This window comes from Aulonocara sp. 'chitande type north' Nkhata Bay, linkage group LG7, assembly GCF_057382095.1.
Source record: "Aulonocara sp. 'chitande type north' Nkhata Bay isolate Kocher_YH1m ecotype deep benthic linkage group LG7, A_spYH_male_GT1.1, whole genome shotgun sequence".
Classification (NCBI taxonomy): Eukaryota; Metazoa; Chordata; class Actinopteri; order Cichliformes; family Cichlidae; genus Aulonocara; species Aulonocara sp. 'chitande type north' Nkhata Bay.
In genome coordinates, this window is record NC_141350.1 from 13,179,163 (window position 1) to 13,199,069 (window position 19,907).

A 19,907-nucleotide genomic window follows, 5' to 3' on the forward strand; every position below is an offset into this window, starting at 1 on the left:
TTCTCTTTCATAGATGGGCAGGGAAACTGTTACCGAGCACTAAAGCAAAGCTGCAAAGAAATGTCATCTTATTTGTAACCAAATACACACACACACAAAAATAATAAAATCGATTGATTAATAGTTACCATCCGTTAGGGGGCAGCAATGCACACAGAGCGGTTAATGTCAGCAGAATTTTACCAAGACGAATACTGTCGCTCAACAAACGTGTGTTAGCCAGATAACACTAAAGTTAACAGACAGTAGTGCAGTTTTTCCTGTGGACCGCTGTCACAGACCACCATGGAGCTCACATGGTACGTAGCATTCTCACTGCCACTGGTTTCTGTCCTTTGAATCCTTGTGGATATTATTTGTCAGCTTGAGCTAAGTACGCTCGCTACATCAAGTAAGGATTAGCACATGCTGGCTAACAGGAGTTGAGAGAGCTCACTTACGCTTTGTGCGGCGTTGACTTAACGTTATTTATATGGACTCAAATCCCATTTAGTGGCTACCTTAGGAGTAAAACCTTTAATGTTTAACTCCGAACAGGAGCCGAAACATGTGCTTACAAAACGAGGCTGCACCATGTTATTTATCCTTGGCTAGCTGTCTGTCAAGCTGCTTAAATAAGACAGGAAGTTAGAGAACTGTTAGACACTTCCACCATTTAAAAAAAAAAAAAATCTAAATAAATGTTGTTTTACCAGTTAAAAAAATAATGTTGTTTCTATATTATTTCGTTTTTCTCGCTCATTTTTCCAGTATGCTGATACCGTTAGCTAAACACTAGATTTTGTATTGTTTGTACCTGACGTTACAACTTTAATATTTTTTTTTATTTTTTTTTAAATTTATAATCAGTTCTGTTCAAGAATTCATTATAACAACAACAAAACAACTTTTATATTTTGAAAGGGAAAACAGGAAGTTGCACCTGAGAACAGCTGCGCAACATTTCTCTCAGAGAAACACGTGTTTCACTTTGTTTACTCTCTGTTTGGCGGAAACGTTGATTTGATAATAATAAGACTTATACCAGAATTAGAATTATATTTGTGCAAAAAAATAGTGCATTAAAATATATTTTAATATTTCGTTTATTAAAGTAACTGAAAAATGAAATCAAATTGTGTATATATTACATTTTTTGGATATATTGTGATATTGCTATTATTATCACTGGGATTAAAAAAAAAACATCCATAAGTTAAATATGAAGTTGGGGTATTTTTTTCGAAACTTTGAGTCAGATACCTTGAAATTGCGACACTAAGTCAAACCTTTAAGAAAATAACTTCAGAAGGTGTTTTCCCCCCCATAGTCAGTAAATTTTATTTATAAAATACTTTTTTTAAAGTGAATATTGAATATTTATACTTTTGTTAATTATCTGTCAGGTGGCTTTTTTATTTCTTTTTGTCTTACATAAACAAGTTTATCTACCGTAGTAATCAATATTTTGTAATATACAACAGCAATATAAAAACACCAGTTAAATTCTAGAAACGTTTGGCACTTTGGACGGGTTTAATAACAACATAGGGTCTCTAATATCTTTTATTTTTTCATTTTAAATTGAAGGGAAGACCACCCAGTTCCTGAAGGACCTTTCTTTTCCAGAGATGTTTATGACAAATATTCCCTTGCACCTAATATCAGAGAACTGTGGGCCTTTCTCCGAGGGTATGCTATTAAATTAACAGTTAAAGTAAACTATAATTTCAAGTGCATTTACACTATCTGTTTATTCTACTCGTGTTTTCATTCTCCTTCTTCAAGTCCTGTAGAGAATGCCAAAGCCAAACAGGAGTGGGTTGATGGGGCTGCAAAAGTCTCCCGCTCTCCTTCCACAAATGAAGCTGCAGAGTTTAAAGACAACAGTTGCATCAGCAGCCAAGCATCCTGCTGGGACAGCTGTGATAGTGAGGATCTAAGTGCGGACAAAGCCGTTGAAAGAACAGGAGACTTTGAGGATACCAAAAAATCAGGAGCAGAGCAGAAGCAGATTAAGAAAGATGCTCCCTTTCCCGAGCCCAGGCTCCCTTATCCCTGCCTGTCCAACATTTCTAGCAAACAACAGGAGACATTTCTTGGTTTTTTAATGAATAAGAAAACCAAGGATCCTCCAGAGGTATCAGCATTTGCATCTTAATGCTCTTAATGGGAGCTTAGTCCTGGTAGTTGTAATTCCATTACTTGGGGAAAAAAGACCCTGATTTTTTTGTTTGCTTGTTTTTTCCAGGTCTTAAAGGCACGAGTGAACAATGAAGTGATGCACTTCAATAGCTACCTCCAAGATGTGGCTAGAATGTGTGCTGATGACTACAATTTCATATCACAAGGAGCTATGCAATATTCAGAGGTACTGATACTCCATCAGTTGCACCTCTCGTTAGCTTTATGTGGTTTAGTTCATAAGCAATGAAACACAAACCCTAATTGTTTTTTCTTTGTTGTTTTTAAGGAATTTTTAAGGAGCTGTTTGGAATGCATTAGGACGCTTCCCCAGTTCTACCAGATCCACGAGCTGACCAGTTTAACAGGAGGGACATTCGATCCAGGGCTGGCGCTGACCTTTGAAAAACAGCTGCTGAATATGGTAATGTACATCTGCAGCCGCTTTTCAGTCTCAGCAGTATCAGACTACAGCCGTATATAATTTAGTTGTTCAGAAATTAAAATGTCTTTTTTTTTCCTTGTTTAAAAATTTTTTATCATCACTTTGATACCTTCTCAGCTTCAAGTGTTGAATTGCAGAATCAGTTTTTTTGCTGTTGATTAAGTTTCTCTATTACCATATTTCTTCCCTTTATTTCTCCAGGGCAGTGTGAATATTACAGACCACAAGATAGTGCCTGCTGATGCACAACTTGCATGGGATTATCAGAGTGTTTCATCAGAGAATCCTCCAGCTAAAAAGGCTAAGGACATGCATGCTGTAAGCAATTGTCTCACTTTTTGTAATTGCTCCATCAAAGTAAGCCACAGACACGTTTTACTGCTAGAATGAGATTCATGACCTCAGGTCTATTGAAATTCTCTTTCGCCTCTTGCAGTTTTCACCAAAGACACCAGAGGGTGTTCATGTCTTGCTCAGCAAAATTAGACCTTATTGCATTTTTCTGAAAGATGCCAGGTCACACATGTTAATGTCAAACCCCGTTTAACTGTAGAAAGTTGTGTATCCATCTGTGTTTGTTTGACTGATACAGAAGATTTTCTCATGTTCTGGTAGTGTGATTTATTTATTTTTTTGTGTGTGTGTGTGTGTGTGTTTTGTTTTTTCCCCTCCCTCTCCAGACTGTCAGTGGTGATGGGAATGCTGAGAAGCTCTGTGCTTGTTATGAGCCTCATGTTTGTTTGACTCGAGATGCCTTGGTCAGGCTGCTGGACAACCATGGCCCTGAATTTGTGGAGCAATGGGAACTGCCTGTTTGGGTCAAATTAAACCAAGGAAAAGGTACAGCACACATCACATGCTGTCGTACTGGAAGTTAATTAGAGCCAGTTTAAGTTTTACTTCCAGCAATTAAAAATGTGCTATCATGGTGAAGCGAGAAAAAAATATAGATTACCCTTTTTAAACTTAACAGGTTTTAAATTAAATTCTGTTTTGAAGAATATAGGGCATATTATGACCTAACAAAAACATGCTGCAGAATTGAGCTTCATAGGATTACCAAAAAAGAAAAGAGCAGAAGACATGTTCACATTTTTTAAAAGTGAGAAATAAATTATATGTTTATGAGACACATAGAGTATCTAATACCTCATTGATGCTCACTGTTGTCACCTTCATGAAGTGTGGTGTGCTGCAAAAGTGACGTCACAACTGCTGGCACGCATTACTTTAGCGTCATTTTAGCTTGCTGTGCACCTTTTGTAGTTTTGTAGCCTTGTGCGCGTGCCAGTCATTACTTCCATTTCACTGAAATGTCAGTACAGGAGCTCACAAATTTGAAGAATCTGTAACAACATTGCTGTAACAGCTTGAAAAGATGACACTTCCTGGCAAAAACTGGCAAAAATGTCTTTGCTTCCTGCAACAAGACTGTGAGGACATCACAGTTGGTGCACAGCACAGCCAATGTGGTGACCATAAACTAGGCATTAGGTAGCTATTGTGTGTATTGATGTTATATATGGCCTGACGGTGGTACTGTTTCACATGGCCCTTTTTATTCTTATTCACAGTCGGTAATCAGAAGAAGACTGTGTATATAGACTCGCCACTCCTGAAGACTGAAATGACAGTAAGAGAAAGGAGTCATATCTATCATGAAGAGAGTTTGAAGCGGTCCATCAAGAAGAATGGAAGTAAAAATGTGTTCCATTTGATGACAGAGCTTCCTGTAAATAAGCAGAACCCCTCACAGGTATGTTTATGTGTAAATTAACTGTGGTAGTGGTGGTGTTATCTGGTCTTATTTCATTAGAGCAATTCTTCTTCTTCTGTTTCTGACATAGGAAATTTCCCAGAGGAGCAAAGTTTCTCTGGAAAACAGTGGTCTGGATTTTGAGGTGGATCTCACCGACCTGGAGACATTTGGAGAGACGTCAAAGTGTAAGAAGATCCCAGATGAACAGGGTGGTTATATTAAAAGTAAAAAAGATAGAGGGTCCCCACTTTCAAAAAAGATTAAAACGTTCAGTGAAGAGATGAGCAGCTCCTCAATAAAAACTAACGACTCTGTGTCAGAGCCAGCTCAGCAGGTTTTGAGTGAGCACATTCAACCAGGGACTGAACAAGCAAGACAAGACCCTGCCCTGCAAAGTGATGAAGACCAAGCTTTTACTGGAGACTCGGATGATGAGAAACTGGTCATTGATGACTCGATGTCTCCAGTGAACACTGTCCCAAAACAAAGTAAACCTCAAACTGTAACGTGCTCTGCAGACCCTCCAGTTGTTCCTGCTTCTGAGTCCACCCCTGAAAGTTCAGAGATGTCTTCCCCTCAAAGAGTTACAAGGGCCAGACGGCAAACCAAAAGAGCAAAGGATTCTGGGGACCAGCTAGGTGAGATCCTGCGCATGCAGACAGCCATGTTCAAGTCTGCCAACGAGATGGCCAAATGCTCTGCTAAGTCGCCCACCCGATGTGCAGGGCCATCAGTTCACTCTCATCCAACATTGCTGGTTAAACCGTGTGTGTCTTCATTTTTGGAGAGAAACCAGAGCAAGGATGGCGAAACCTGTGTGGTTCCCCCCAACTCTTCATCCCTCAGTGCTGACACTAAAGAACATAAAAGTTAGTGTTGATTGATTTTCAATATGGTGGTTTAATTTCTGTGTGACGTGATTACCATGCAATGCTTTATTGACCCCCTCAGAGCTTCTTTCACAAGACCTGCAGGCTACAACAGAAGATGAGCAAGATTACGAGGTTCCTGTTGAGGGCAGCCTGTTTTATAAACTCTACAGTCTGCAAGACTTGTTACTCATGGTGCGCAGCTCTGTCTCTCTGACCCACACGAGAAAAGTAGGCAGCAGGAAAAACCAGGTATAAACATTCATTCTGTATATGCACAATCCTCAGAATGAGATTTGTTTTTAATATTGACATTTGATCTGTCCCAATAGCATACACCAGTGCATGTCTTGCCTAAGCTGGAGTACCAGTTGTGTTATGGTGTTGAGTGCCTAACCAGGAGCGAGGTATGCAACTTGTGGACAGAGACTTTGCTTCACTCCAGCACAGTATCTTACATAGGTAACGTTTTTATCCTTGTTACTTTCAAACTTGTTGCTTTGAGATACTATTAAAATGATGATGGTTATGTTCCACACATGGTTCTAAATTGAGCTAAAGGAGGGACCCTTTGGCTTTCCTTTTTTTAACCTCGTTGCCAAGGAAATAGCCAATGTATCATTTAGACAGCTTAAAACAGGCCACAATACAATCAGTGGGGCAGATCCTTCCACAAACCAGAGAAATAGTCTTCAGATGACTCATCGTCCTCCTCTGACTGTAATGGTTAGGTTTACTTAGTTGCCATAGCTACAGCCACATGTGATCATGTGTTATTACAGTGAATGCAGTGTGCAAAGCTAAGCTAAGTGTTGTTTTGGGCTTGAGTTGCATTGTCAGTGTCTCCGTGCTGCTTATCTATGACTCAAGATTCGGGGAAAGACTGCACCTTTTGTCTGTGCTAGGTTCACTGAACTGACTCATGTAATCTTGACATGCATGTTCTGTGTTCCTTTTGCCTATTGGATTAATTAAACACCTTTATAGTTCACAAAAGGTACACACATTGGCACAAGTTTCATATGTTCAGCTTCACTGCTGTAAATGTAGCCATTCAAGAGAATGGCTAACAGGCCTGTGTGGCAAAATAATGTCTGGTTTTGCCACTAGTGGTAAGAACATTGAGCTATATGAAATAAATAATATCCCCCAGCTATTGAAATTATATGGTGCTAATAGACTTCCTTATTTACTTGGCTCTTTGTGGTTTATCATGTGGTTTGTCATGGGGCATTCTGCTATTGTGTATTTATGGCTGCTGTTGTCAGCTCTAAAACACTCTGCAAATGAAGGAAGACACTGCTGAAATATGCAGGCCTTTCCAGCTGGAGTGGGAGGCAGGGAAGGATCAAGATGAGAGGGGGCCAACGAGCATTTCTTAACACCCACTCAAGCTGGTTAACAATGCTGGCAAATCACCACAGACTAATTACTTTGTGAGCACCAGACATAGCACGGATGATGAAGTGAAGCTCTTGATGTGCACACTAGCTCTTGTTGTTCTCTCAGTTTGTCTTTCACCCTGTCTCCATGACTCTGTAGCGCACATCAATGTACACACATCAAAAGTAGCTCTGCTGCGAAAGCTGCCTGATGACTGGAAGCAGAACGTCTCCTGTGGGTTCAAGTGAGTGTTGTTTCAACAAATGTGTGTCGATAAAAAGGATTAAGCTAATCATCTCAGAATGATTGTGTTACTTAAGATTTCGAGTTTGTCTTCTTGAGTTTCAGTCAGTGTTGATAATCCAGGCCTTTTCATCACCTCTGAATCTGTTAGATGCCAAGTAAAGCAGATAGACTGAAACTTGCTGATGTCTCTTTTCCAGGCTTTCCAAGTCATTAAATATACTCCACCACCTACTGAAAAAACTTACTGGGTAAGTTGTTGCTGACACAAATTATATTATTACTATTTTTGTTTGTATATTGTTGTCATTGAGATCCTCCACCCAAATTTTATTTGATAATTGTAAGTGTGTGCACAGATTTATTAAAATGTACAAACATACATGCAGATACATTATATAAAGCAAAAACAGAGTTTATATAATTCTATCACACTTGAAAGTCAATATTTGGTGTGACCGCCTTTATAATTCAATACAACCTGGATGAACTCTTGGGCAAACTTTCTTTTCATTTCTTTAAGCAGTCTCCAGGAATCGTCCTCCAGGCCTCTTGAAGGACATTCAAAGCTCTTCTTTGAATGTCGGCTGTCTTTTGTTTTATTCTCTGTTAACATGATCCCACATCTTCAGTAATGTTGAGGCCCGGCTTCTGGGGAGGCCAAACCATGACTGATAGAGTTCCATGGTGTGTTTTTCCTCTCCAGTTAAGCTTTTACTGCAATGACGATGTGCTTATGGTCATTTTCATGCTGGAAAAGGAAGCCAGTTGCCAATCAGACTCTTTCCAGATGGTATGGATATAATATCTGACAGCTCTTTTCTATCTTTTGTTAATCTTAAACCATGACTGAGCCTTCACCATGCTTTAGAGCAATAAGACCCCCCCTCCCTCCCTGAGTACTTTTTTTTCTTTTTGCTTGCCCCATTTGGTTCCTTAGCCATCAGAATTGTTGTCTGAAGACCAACAAGGATACCCAATGGATTTACTTTGCCAAATGGATCATCGTGGCATTGCCGTATTGGTCCATTTGATCGACCTTTGTTTTTATTATTTATTATATTTTATTTTCAGATGTTACAGACGGGACAGACATGAGTGAGGGATCCCTCCCTGAGTACTGACACTAATGAACACAAAAGTTGATGTCGATTGATTTTCAATATGTTGGTTTAATTTCTGTATGACTTGGTTAACATAACAGTGCATCATTGACTTCCTGCTCCTTTATTGACCCCCTCAGAGCTTCTTTCACAAGACCTGCAGGCTACAACAGAAGATGAGCAAGATTACGAGGCTCCTGTTGAGGGCAACCTGTTTTATAAACTCTATAGTGTTTGGTTAAATGTTGATGAATTGAATGTAAAGTCTATACCCCAAGGAGTTTTTTTTTTTTTCTTTCAAACTTGCTCATCACCTTCAGGTTATCAGAAAGTTGGCTATTGATTTGTAAAGCTTTGTTTAAGCCGATGAAGTGTTCACACTGTTCGCTCTGGCTGCCTCGGGCTAAAACTGTGACGCAAGTCTGCCTTCATGTTTGCGCTGGAGAATTACTCAATCAGAGAATTACTCAATGACACTCGGTACATGTGTCAACTTCTTTGTCAGCGCTTCATTCTTCATCATTTCTTCCAAGAATGGAGAAATCATTGCAGTGCTACAACATGTTTCTGTGAGTGACACAGTCTCAAGGACTTTGTTTGCTTTTGTAGGTTAGAGGAAGGACGATACCTGATTGCACATAAATCGGGGGAACCGTTTGTGACCATCCTCAAAGCAGCACATGGAAAAGGGAATCTGGGGGGATACGACCTGCATCAGGCCCACAGCTCTGTTCCACAACCCCCGGCCTTTGGCTTTGTGCCTTGGATACCTGTTGATCCAGCTGTAGTCCTGCCCTTCCACCAGCAACATGGAAGGGTCCCCTGCACCTTTCCACCAACACCCATTGTGAAGGTTTGTATTCATGTTTTCGCTACAGTTACCCTGTTAATTCAAAACATTATAGGGAAAAAATCTCCACAACAACAGACATGTGGCCCAGGTTAATAAAGAGCAACAAGCGGAAAGGTTGCTATGTTTATATTAATATCTAGGAAGTCCCCACCCCCACTCCAGAGAATTTGTAAAAGCAAAAATAACTCTTCTAACAAGTTGAACCAGAAGCTGCCTCATATTTGTTAATGGCAAAGCCTAAAACTAACAGCAGGGACAAATACTGAGAAGAGTTATTGGCTTTTCTGGTTTAGATTCTGAGACATTCATTGGAGGTCTGTCTGAAATTTAACATAGCAAATAGCTGAACGGCATTCTTTATTCACTTACCGTAACAGCTTTTGGTAAAACAAGTTTTCAGCCAAGCAACTTTGAGCACTCAGTCCTTCTGAAAATGACAAATAAACATATTCTCTTATTGTCCATCCTACCAGAAAACCAATGGAAGCAACAAGAAGACGTGCAAGCAGAAGAAACGTACAGCCAAGCGTAACACGTATGTGAAAAAGCTAATTCAAAAGTCGTTTTAAGATCCCTTTGTTAATGTATTGTCATATAACTTCATGATTTGCATTAGAAGAGCTGGAGGAGGAGCTGCACATGCATGCCTAAAGAAATAAAAGCAAAGTCCTTAAATTATAAATGTGGATCCTGATGCACTTTTATTCTATATAACCTGTAATTTTGTTCAAAGGTATGTTTGTATGTATTTTGTTTACTTTTTGTGTGAAAAAGAGTTAATAAACTGAAAGTGATTTATAACGTTCGGATGTTTTGACTGTGGGAAGTTGGGATCAGACACACCTAGGATTTCTCCTAACGGCACAAGGCTTCAGTCACTTTGAATAGTGTGTGGGAAAACTCTGAGCTGCTGACTCGTAGCAGATTAGGGTGGAGTCATGAGTCCACAGAAAGGGGGAGGGAATCCGTCAGGGGAAGTGAAGTGGGAAGCCTTTTCATATCTCTGAAAAGTTGAGCCTCCACACCCAATCCATTTAAACATCACCAGGACAAATCTGTGCATCATCTCAGCTTTTACAGCTCAGGTAAGTGTGCTGGAATTTTGTCAACTGTTTGTTAATAGAATAAAAGGAAGTATGGTTCAGTTTACACTGCATAAAGCTTCAAGGAGTTTTAAGGAGGCATTTTGCATTCACGAATCATGACATATGACTTGCATTTTCACAGTTTGTATAAAAGAGTCTCACTTCTGTTTTAAGTTTCAGTTAAGTTTTAATTCTTCAGGTTCTTAAAGCAGTTTTTTCCCCTTGTCCACGTGTGAAAGAACTCAGTTGCCTTACGACATCGAAGTGCAGCAGCACATTTTCCAGGGCGTGTCACTTCGGTGTTTCTAATGCGTCTGAAATCTTTTACTAGAAACTCCTCTGAATGTGGCAGAGCAGTCAAAAAGAAATAACCATTCGTCAAAGGAATAAATTCCCCTGCAGTCACTCGGCTTTGTAAAAAGCAACAACTTGATTTAACTTCTCTGCCTTTGTTAGAAAGACCTTGCTTTACCTTCTCAAACGATTACATCTCCAGTCAAAATAAACATGGTCTTGTGCAAGTCAGTGATAGGATTATAGCGAGATTTGATTATGAGATTTTTTTTTCCCCACAACAGTGAAAATGGCTATGGTATCAGAGTTTCTGGGACAGCTGTCTCTCAACATTGGGGTAAAGTTCTGCTTTCTTTTTTTTCTTCTTTATCATGGCAACTCTTATTTTATCATTTATTTGTTGCATGTATATGTAATGTTTAACTTCTCCACCGGTAGCCTGCCACATTTAGCTTTAAGGGTGAGCTTTGTTTCAGTCACATACTAAAATACGTTCTCTGGGAAACTGACATTAGCTGAACTCGTGCACTCAACCTGACCTTTTGTGTGCCACCAGTTTCCTAATGGAGGTTAAGAGGTTAACAACAAAACAGTTAGTTTACTTCTTGCTTTGACTTCTCAGGGTCAGGATCCTTTGTTCCCCACTGTGGTACCTGCTCCTGACTTTGACCCTGATAAAGATGCTGCCAGGATAGAGACCGCCATCAAAACCAAAGGCAAGATCTCTCTCTCCAAAAAAAGGAAAAAAAAAAAAGGAAAAAGAAATGGTGCTTGGTTCTGCAAATTCTTGCAACAGATGAGTGACTGGTATTTGTGAGTCAGCCTCGTGGCTTAAAATGTTTGGACCACATTGGGAACATCTCCATGTCCACGCCCCAGTGCTGGCAGAGCTGTGTTCTGGCTGCTGACTGAGAGCTACTGGCACTCCTAACAGCCCACCATCGTGCTGTGGTGAAGAATGTGTTCAGAGTGGAAAAATGTTTTTCTGCAAATAAGAATAGGAGGAAATTACACCTTATGCCCATGTTGCGTTTAAACCTTTACTCAGACACGATATTTGTGTATATCCATCCCCTCTTCTTCTTTTAAAAGGTTGTTGTAGGGATTTACTGATTGTGTCTTTCTTTTGTCATCATAACCTAATCAGATTTCTTAGTATTGTTAAAAAAAAATTCATTCATTTGTGTAATTAATGTGTTCAAATCATGTATAATCAGGTGTGGATGAGCAGACCATCATTGATGTCCTAACAAAGCGGACATACGCCCAAAGGAGAGAGATTGCTTTTGCGTATGAAAGGAGGGCAAAGAAGGTACAGCAGGCCTAAACTCCTTCATGGCTTTAAAGTGCCATTCTTTGTCTTTTCAGCAATATGCCAGACATTAAGCATGATCAGGTAATGCTGTTATAATTTATATAGGACATGATCTCAGCCCTGAAGGGTGCTTTGTCTGGCTCACTGGAAACTGTAATCCTTGGACTGATGAAGAGCACGGCGCAGTTTGATGCCTCAGAGATCAAGGCATCCATCAAGGTAAAGTGTGGTTTGTTTGTTTTTTCTCTCTCAGGGAGATTTTGTGGAAGGGCAACACCGCCCTCTGCTGGAAACAAAAATCCATTAGTCTTATGTCTTCAGATGGCTTTCAGGTGTGATCGTTTAAAATTCTCCTTTTTTCAGGGATTAGGAACTGATGAAGAAACACTGATTGAGATTTTGTGCTCACGTAGTAATGATGAGCTGGTAGAAATCAAGAAGGTCTACAAGGAATGTAAGTACACTTTGAAATCCTGTGTAAAGTTTAGATTACAGTTGAGGTTGCGTGCTTTTCATTTACTATGCATTGTTCTTGTTGTATTACATATCATATCATGTCTTAATCAGTCATAAATCAAGTTATGTGACTACTCTGGTTTCAAGAGATGGCTAAATCCCCGACGTGAAAATCTAATTTTTATAGTGTTCAAAAAGGAACTGGACAAAGATGTGGCTGGAGATACTTCTGGAAACTTCGCTAAGTTACTATTGGCTCTTGTGCAGGTGAGACGTAGCTGCATTGTTCCTTAAGATTTACATACATATAGGTGACAAATTAAAAGAAACTTTCATAATTACATCCATGCAGGCATTTGGTGCCAAATATAACCTGTAAAAATGACTTTTCAGCAGTTGCTTGTGAAAATGACCTGAATGTTGTTTATTTTGCTGCAGACCAAGAGAGCTGAACCGTCCTCTATTACAGACTATGAAAAGATTGATGAAGATGCCAGAGTAAGTTGTTTGCCTTTGAATTAAACAGATTTTTGTTTGGGTCTTATATTCCCGTCATGTATAGAATAATAGAATAATTAATATAGAATAATTAGACACGAATGAAATTTTTTCGTTGTCCATGAACGGCTCTTTTCTGTGCCACAAGCTAAATTCTGGCACTGTTTAAGGATATTTCCTCATGCCTAGGCTCTCTATGATGCTGGAATAAAAATTAAAGGGACTGATGTGGCGACCTGGATCTCCATTATGTCTGAGAGAAGTGTACCCCACCTCCAAAAAGGTGCCCCATCCTTTTTACTAAGAGCACTATTAATACATGTGGATTTGTGATCCTCTGTTGCAAGTTGTGAAATGGACCCATTACACCACTCAAAGATTTTTTTTCTTCTGTGTCTTAGTATTTCAGAAGTACAAGAGTTACAGCCCCTACGACATGCAGGAGAGCATTGTGAAGGAAGTTAAAGGAGACTTGCAAACATCCTTCCTGGTGCTAGGTACACTTTAGCAGTGCATTTAGATTATGAATGAACGACAACTCCCCAGTTTTGGTTTAAGAATTCCTTTCAAAGTGATAAGAAACATATCTGCAGAATGTAAGATGTACTCCTGTTAATATTTGTTCTTTTTATTTGTTCCAGTTCAGTGCTTTGAAAACAAACAGCTGTACTTTGCCAAAAGACTCAATGAAGCCATGAAGGTACTCGCACTACTGTTCTTTTCCTTTTTCTTGAGATGTGGCTATTTTGAGGGCTAGACTGTTTTTTTTGTTTTGTTTTGTTTTTTAATCTAGCAGATGTAAGAAATACATCTGCTTGTGAAAGTGTAATTTAGCTGCAGGAACACAGAGAATCCAAAATTGACAAAAGTTATCTTACAACAGTGTTGCATCAGCTGCTGCAGTTAAGTTTGGAGCGTGTGCAACTTAAGTGCTGACTTGTGCTCGTTTCCTCAGAGTAAAGGGGCCAAAGAGAAGATGGTGACCAGAATTATTGTGTCACGCTGTGAGGTGGACCTGAGAAAAATCTGCTCTGAATACAAGTCCTGCTTTGGGCAATCTCTGCAACAGACTATTATGGCAAGTGAATTTTCTAACCTGCCTCTGGTCTATGAGTGATTTACAGTAAAGCTTGTTCTGTCATGCAGCATGTCTGACTTGCTGTTTCTGTTCCTTCTCCAGGAACATACCAAGGGAGACTACCAGAAGGTACTGCTTGGCCTCTGTGGACCAGGGCAATAAAAAGAGTCATCAGATGCAAAAGAGCCTCTTTATCCATAGCTGGAAAGCTGCGCTTTGAATATCAGCTGGAGCCCTCCTAAGCTCATCTCATGTTTTCTGGATTTGCATTTGAATGCAACATTTAAGGAGAGATTTTTTTTTGTCTTTTTTTTTGTATTTCATACATGAAGAGTCTGTGTCAAGGTTTGTTTGTTATACCAAAACGGAAATAAAGTTGCTTTGTTTGAACATTGCTCATTTTTTTGCCTCAATGTTGCTTTATGTGGATGTTTACATGAATCGCCACCAGAGGGCGATATATGTAAACGGTAAAAGCAGCTGCAGAAAGCTCTGCCCCTCTGTCTCTGGGCCTTACATTGCCTATATCTGCAGAAGGAATGCAGATATGTAAAAAAAAACCAAAAGATATATGACAAAATATTTTTTTAACAGCAACCTTTTTACCCACCATTATTATCCTTATTCTTAATTATTGGGCATTTTATAAATATGTGAAAGGAAATGAAAATGACAAAAAACATTTTGTCTGCACAAGAAATGAAAATACATTTCTGAGCTTTGAATATAAAAAAAAAATACTGTATACATTTTCTTCCAATTCAGACATTCGATGGCAAGCCTCATTTGCAAACATAAAGATTCACGACCATAAAAACATTAATGTACAGTGTGAGCAGTGCTGCGTGTTTTCAGATAAAGAATTACAAGAAAAAAGCTTCGGTTTCCACTATGAGATTCCATCAAGATGATTTAATCATTAGTGTGTTTTTCTGTGTTTGTTTGGTGCTAATATTTTAATTGAAAATGTTAATTTTACCTCCGGCGAAGATGATTTGCATACCACTAAACAAGTGTCTATACAACGTGTTTCTGCTGTTTAGTTTGTGGTCTCTCAGGATGAAATAACCACCACAGTGTTGTCAAGGCATTTCTACTGAAGTATAAGGGAAAAAAATAGCCCCAAAAGGCAAGTTCAGTGCTGCTGAACACAGCGATGAGGAAAGGATCGGAAGGAAAGTGCAATAATCTTGCGAAAATAAAGCGGCGTGCTGTGGCTCAAATATGATAGAAGCCCATCTGTTACTGTGGGAGAAACCGCCTGATAAAATAATGCTTCTGTCAAATATTTTCAGTGGTTGAATGGCTGAGAAGAGAAACGGCTTCAAATTTTAACAAGGCGTCAGATTTATGGTCATTTTGTAATAATATTGATGAGAACATTAGCCCTTTGTGATGGTTTGTGTTTATGAGCAATAAAAAAATAAAATATAGCATAAAGTAAGATAAAACAGTATTTTGCAAAGGAGTGAGTGAGATTTATGCACGCATACAGTGACAGATTAATCTCTGCATCATAAAGGGAAAAGTACCACCATATTTTTCACTTTTTTTATATGGATGTACAACATGCTGTTCTGTTCAAGGCCAGCCCGTTGGGACCTCCAGCAAACCCAAGGGGAACTCTCTTCTCAATTGAAACGATGCAATTTACTGTCCCAAACACTGGCACTTCATCATTCAGGGGACTTTAACCCCATGAATGTCAAACAGAGCATGCTGGGAAGGAGATGGAATACCTCACATTACCATAACAACTAGAGCCAAATGACAAGCACTCTGAAGTCTAAAAGGTGAAGAATAATACCATATAATCACCTAATAACATCTGAATAGCAGAAGAGAGTTTGGAATACTTTATATTTAGGAAAAAGCTCTGTGAGGAGGGGTTTTTTTGTCAGTTGGATCCTGATATGGATCCTGTCAGGCACCTGTACCTCAGTGTCTTTAAAGGTCACACAAAAATCCTTTTCTTCTTCTACTTTCAAACATTTTTGTTAGTTTGATCGAATATGTGGAAAAAGCCCTGCACCCGCCCATCCGCCCCACACCCCCACCTGAGAGAAAGGGCCCGGGCAATCGCTTTAGGCATCCAGCGGCATTAAAGTTTCACAGTACAGCTGTATAGCTGCTGCTGCCCCGCCAGACATACCAACTGTACACCGGGAAGGTATTAGTTTGTGCTTTTTATTAATTAATTGCATTAAACAGAACTTCCAGTGTAAGGGACCGACAGCTTCTTCACGCTTGCCTTCACTCCTCTCTCCTTGACGCATCTGAACCTGGCTTAGTATATTTGTGCAGAGCACCAAAGGGTGTTTAATTATAGAGTAGGGGGCCACCAGGGTTTGATTTTAATTGTGTGCATCTGTGTGTGTTTGCGTGTGTCTGCACGTTTGCCTGCAGCTCTATAGGTCGCGGGCATACTTTAAACCAGAACTCCTACAGGCTAAGCTGGAAGACCGGGCTCCCTCAACACATCCACAGAGCCGTGAGAGCCCGAGTTTGATTAATATTTTCGTAATTATCATTATTTAATTCAGCAAAACCACAGCTTCTTCAGTGAAAGCGCGGCCTTTGTCTCTGTGATGCTGAATATCCTGGCTCATTAAGGGCACGCAGAGATCCTGTATATGGTAAATAAGAGGCTGTGTCTCATGCTGCTGCCCCAGGGAGAGTTGGCACCACTCTGAAGGACATCTCCTTCTAAAGAATGGCGCTCTGCTGATGTTTCTCGGCTCAGACCGTAGAGCTGGATCCCCTGCCTCTGGCATCGTCAGGCCCGCTTCCTTTTATGAGGCTCAAACTGAGACAACAGCACAGGCAGATGAGCGCTGTGCACTCGTCATGCCATCAGGCTGCTTCCTTTGTACAGTCGACTGGTGATTGAAACAACATAAGAGAGCAGAATAAGGCCTGTCTCCTCTCGGGTTTTGGCTCCAGTCAGACCATCTACAGACACGAAAGACATATGGAGAAGTTTATAAAAGAGCTTTGTGTACATGCACTGCATTTTATGTCTTTGAAGAGTTCAGCTTCTGTCATTTTGAGAAGCCAAAAAATAATCTTAATAAGGTTAAACTTGAAGCAAACTGGGATGCTGCTGCTTCAGTTCAGCATGTTTGATACAGTAACTACTTGTAAAGTAGAAAAAAACCCATTTCTTTCTTAATAATTACGTCTTGTATCAATTATGTGTGGTACAAGTCACAATCTAGTTTGTTAAAAAGCTCGCCCCGAGGGGATAACTGGTATTTCACATACTGCAGTTTATTAGATCAGCAGTGTTTGATGCTCAGAGCTGGACTGTATGCTGAGTTTTCTCTTTGCTTGAAGCTTTCTCTCTGTTGCTATGTGCTGAAAGGATCAAAATACCCGGTGGCTGGTTAACCTGCATGCTATATATTCATACCGTCGCGTCCCAGGTTGGCCCAAGGAGACGTCCGTCATTCCTCTGCCTGTCCTGCCACTCCCTGGTCTGCCAAGAACGCAGCAAGAAATTTTCTGACAAAGAGCGCTCCTTGCCTACAGTGTTGTTAACCGCCTGATTTGATCACCTCTTTGACAAAAATAACGCACGCGCAAGCTCCCGTTTTATATCATGCAATTGCGCAAGATCCGTGTAAAAATACTCCTTGTACGGTTTAATCATTTGATGAGGCTGGGTGGCCTCAAGCCAGATGCACTAATGATAATTTTCTGTGAAGTGGTTGTAATAGTCTGGCCCCAGCTTCAGTATCTCTTCCGTTGTTTGCACATGCCACTGGATCAGTTTGTGTGTACTTTGCAGCAATGATAATAATATACAAAGAACTGCAAGGAGGAGGACAGTCTTTATCAGGGTGGCATATTAATGTTTATTTACACCGTGGCTAATAAGATGTGTGCTTCCGCAGTTAGGTGAGACAGAATGATGGTGGGTAATTAAACTGCTTTGCTTTAGATTCATCCATTATCCATACTCAAGCTTGCATACATAATGTAATAATGTTAAATAAGGCCTGTTGCGGCGGTGGTCGAGGTGACCATTCTGAGGTGTTTTCATCCCGCGAGCGTGGCGTAAATCAATACGGCGTGTCACCGCAGTCAAAATGTATAAAGATCCGTGTGATAAATTTTCAGAATTGTCAAATATCTATTCAGCGGTGAGTGAGATACGACCCTTTACATAATGCGGTTTTGCAAGAGCACAAACACACTGACGAGACTCGTTTGTGTTTCAGCGTTTGGCTTTCATCTTTCTAACCTGCTGGAGGTTTGAGACTGACCGAGGGGGTCTCTAATCCATATTGTCATGATGCTTAATCCCATCTGCTGAAGGCAAGTCCTGTCTTTAATGTCCTTGTCAGACTGGCCGCTGGACCCCAAGCACACTTACACACACACACACACACACATGCGCGCATACACAAACACAGGCTCACCTTCATGCAAGAGATTGAAATCAGCTAGGCAGACACTCAAGCATGAACCAAATGTCAGCGACAAGCCACAGGGAGAGAAGAGGGGCCCATGTTAATTATTACAGAGAGAAATCATACAGTTTCACCTGCAAGACATGCTATCCAGGATATCTGTGGATCATGAAGTCATTTTCTCTTTTTCCCCCCTGTGGTGATACTAAGAGGAGACTCAATCTCAATGAGTAGGTCTTTAAAAAGGAGTGATTAACTCTGTGATGGATGTGCCCCCCCCCACAAAAAAAATCTTTTGCTTATCACATTATGAAACTGTGTTGTGTGTACTTCTCTAAAGCGAACGATAATGATATACAGAAAGGTGAACAAGTTGGTGAAACCTGCAGAGTTCTTTTGTTCATCAAAATGTCACGGATTTACAGATATTGTTTGAAGCCAGACTGTGAAGCTCTGCCCTTCTGACAGGAGAAATGCAAAGTTTTGGAAAGGTGTCTACAAATTTCTTCCCTCTGCAGCAGCTCTGCTCTCTCATTTGATTTTGAACGTGGAGCAGAAAAAAAGAAGAAGAAGAAAAAAGAACCTGCCTACCTCCTTGTCTTCTGACAACACGCTTCCCATGTGACACTTAACCTTTGGAGATTTCCCATTCTCTCTGATCATTCACTGTTTGGATCATGTTAATTAACCCTAAGGCACAGCAGAGACTTACAGGCTTTGAAGCAGAAGAAAAACACCAAGAAAGAAGTAAAAGGAGAAGGGATTTTTGTTGTTTTCTGTTTCTTCATGGCGATTAATTTCTATATCCATGTGAAAGTCCTGATGGTGCCAGTGAGAATAATGAGTGGCGTGGGTGTTGGAACGGATGGAACATGGTTTGTGTCCCTGTCACCGTTAGTCCTTGTCCCTGTGAGGAAGTTGGCTGGACCAGCCTGACCTCCCTCAGGTGGCCATGGAAATGGAAATCAGTTCAAAAATAGAACACAGGATGGTTTTCATAGCCTTCAGCTTCCCCCCGAAAAAAAGAAAAGGGGATTTTTGTCTATTTCTTTTTCTTCTTTTTTGGCTCCTGGCATAAATGGTCTTTTCTGTAGTTGCACGAAACACACAAAGCAGGTTTCTTGGTGAAAAGTGCCACTGGTGGCAGGCAGAGCGATATCGCCCGAGCCCAAAGAATATGCTGTGCATGTGAAATTATTTTGTTAACTATTTCGCTCCTTGGTCTCATCTCACATTTGGCAAGGCTCTGTGAAAATCGTGTCTGCGCTCTACAGCAAGCAGGATATAAGCCCCTGGCCTTGATGTCTTCTGTCAACCAACTGTAGGTACAGCTAAAAATACGCTAAAGTCAGGTGACATACAGTACATATACTCTCGCGTCTTTAACTCTGAAAGACTTCCCTTGTCTCTCAAAAGCAGCCCTTTTTTCAAAGCAGCAATGGGTTGAAATCCACCACTCCAAAAACTGTGGAAATATTCATGAGGAAATCTGCTGGAAAAGATGAGCTGCAGCACAACCAGAGGCTTTATTCTCCAGGTTTTCGGGGCAAATCTGTTCCTGTGCTTCTATCTGACGCTTGTCTAAAGCACATAAAGACAAAGACAGGAAGTATGATTAGCCATGGAGAATAGAAGTGCACGGTTCCCTCCAGGATAAGTCTTGAGGTGGGACTGATCAAAGCTATGCCCAGAGACAGAAGGAGACTGAACCAGCACTTTTTCAGTGGCTATCTCTGCCTCAAGACTGGGGAAGAGGGGTGGGGGCTGTTCTATACATATTTTGCTTTTAACGTTTTTGCTGGAAAAGTTGCAGAACAATATGCTGTTAAACGTTTTATTGTAACTCTGCGAACTACAACTGTAAATATAATTGTTTCTGGAATGAGCATAAACAAGATGCTGGCAATATGACTAAAGAAAAAGATGATGATCTTTTTAAAAAATCAGT

The 19,907-nt window shown here is 40.3% G+C and overlaps 2 protein-coding genes and 1 long non-coding RNA gene across 6 annotated transcripts in view; 2 read left to right on the plus strand and 1 right to left on the minus strand.

The window, feature by feature from the left end:
• LOC147324692 (uncharacterized) overlaps window positions 1-19,907 on the minus strand; it is an 82,907-nt gene that overhangs the window by 9,718 nt on the left and 53,282 nt on the right. The window contains exon 5 of one of the 2 annotated variants that reach the window (XR_015130213.1): window positions 16,134-16,496. The exons of the other annotated variant lie outside the window; for it this stretch is intronic. This is a non-coding gene — a long non-coding RNA (uncharacterized LOC147324692). Of the gene's footprint in view, window positions 1-16,133; window positions 16,497-19,907 lie in introns of those variants that run through there. 2 annotated transcript variants of the gene reach the window in all.
• On the plus strand, window positions 48-9,566 carry ice2 (interactor of little elongator complex ELL subunit 2). 3 transcript variants are annotated; one of them, XM_086298678.1, is made up of 16 exons: window positions 150-299; window positions 1,570-1,671; window positions 1,768-2,119; window positions 2,231-2,350; window positions 2,453-2,587; window positions 2,810-2,926; window positions 3,289-3,448; window positions 4,183-4,364; window positions 4,456-5,236; window positions 5,334-5,488; window positions 5,569-5,698; window positions 6,779-6,863; window positions 7,063-7,113; window positions 8,575-8,818; window positions 9,292-9,353; window positions 9,435-9,566. In XM_086298678.1, exons 1-16 carry the CDS (start codon window positions 286-288, stop codon window positions 9,475-9,477), a joined length of 2,733 nt encoding a protein of 910 aa, XP_086154804.1. In that variant the 5' UTR covers window positions 150-285; the 3' UTR covers window positions 9,478-9,566. The 3 variants fall into 3 exon arrangements, 2 of the variants coding, with proteins under 2 accessions (XP_086154804.1, XP_086154803.1); XM_086298677.1 differs by having other exon boundaries at window positions 151-299; window positions 5,319-5,488; window positions 9,435-9,550; XR_015130210.1 differs by lacking the exons at window positions 9,292-9,353; window positions 9,435-9,566 and having other exon boundaries at window positions 48-299; window positions 5,319-5,488; window positions 5,569-5,643; window positions 8,575-8,664.
• Window positions 9,807-13,934, plus strand: anxa2a (annexin A2a). Its single transcript, XM_086298688.1, has 13 exons — window positions 9,807-9,903; window positions 10,482-10,534; window positions 10,820-10,913; window positions 11,415-11,509; window positions 11,618-11,731; window positions 11,876-11,966; window positions 12,156-12,235; window positions 12,407-12,466; window positions 12,656-12,749; window positions 12,868-12,963; window positions 13,108-13,166; window positions 13,422-13,544; window positions 13,647-13,934. Exons 2-13 carry the CDS (start codon window positions 10,487-10,489, stop codon window positions 13,704-13,706), a joined length of 1,014 nt encoding a protein of 337 aa, XP_086154814.1. The 5' UTR covers window positions 9,807-9,903; window positions 10,482-10,486; the 3' UTR covers window positions 13,707-13,934.

What these genes read in the sequence shown, in the direction of transcription:
- anxa2a (XM_086298688.1), top strand. Translation starts at nt 10,487, where the DNA reads ATGGCTATGGTATCAGAGTTTCTGGGACAGCTGTCTCTCAACATTGGG. An exon ending in GACCGCCATCAAAACCAAAG is followed by an intron (nt 10,914 to 11,414) that starts GCAAGATCTCTC and finishes ATGTATAATCAG; the next exon opens with GTGTGGATGAGCAGACCATC. An exon ending in CTCTGCAACAGACTATTATG is followed by an intron (nt 13,545 to 13,646) that starts GCAAGTGAATTT and finishes TTCCTTCTCCAG; the next exon opens with GAACATACCAAGGGAGACTA.
- ice2 (XM_086298677.1), top strand. An exon ending in CTACTGAAAAAACTTACTGG is followed by an intron (nt 7,114 to 8,574) that starts GTAAGTTGTTGC and finishes TTGCTTTTGTAG; the next exon opens with GTTAGAGGAAGGACGATACC. An exon ending in CGTACAGCCAAGCGTAACAC is followed by an intron (nt 9,354 to 9,434) that starts GTATGTGAAAAA and finishes GATTTGCATTAG; the next exon opens with AAGAGCTGGAGGAGGAGCTG.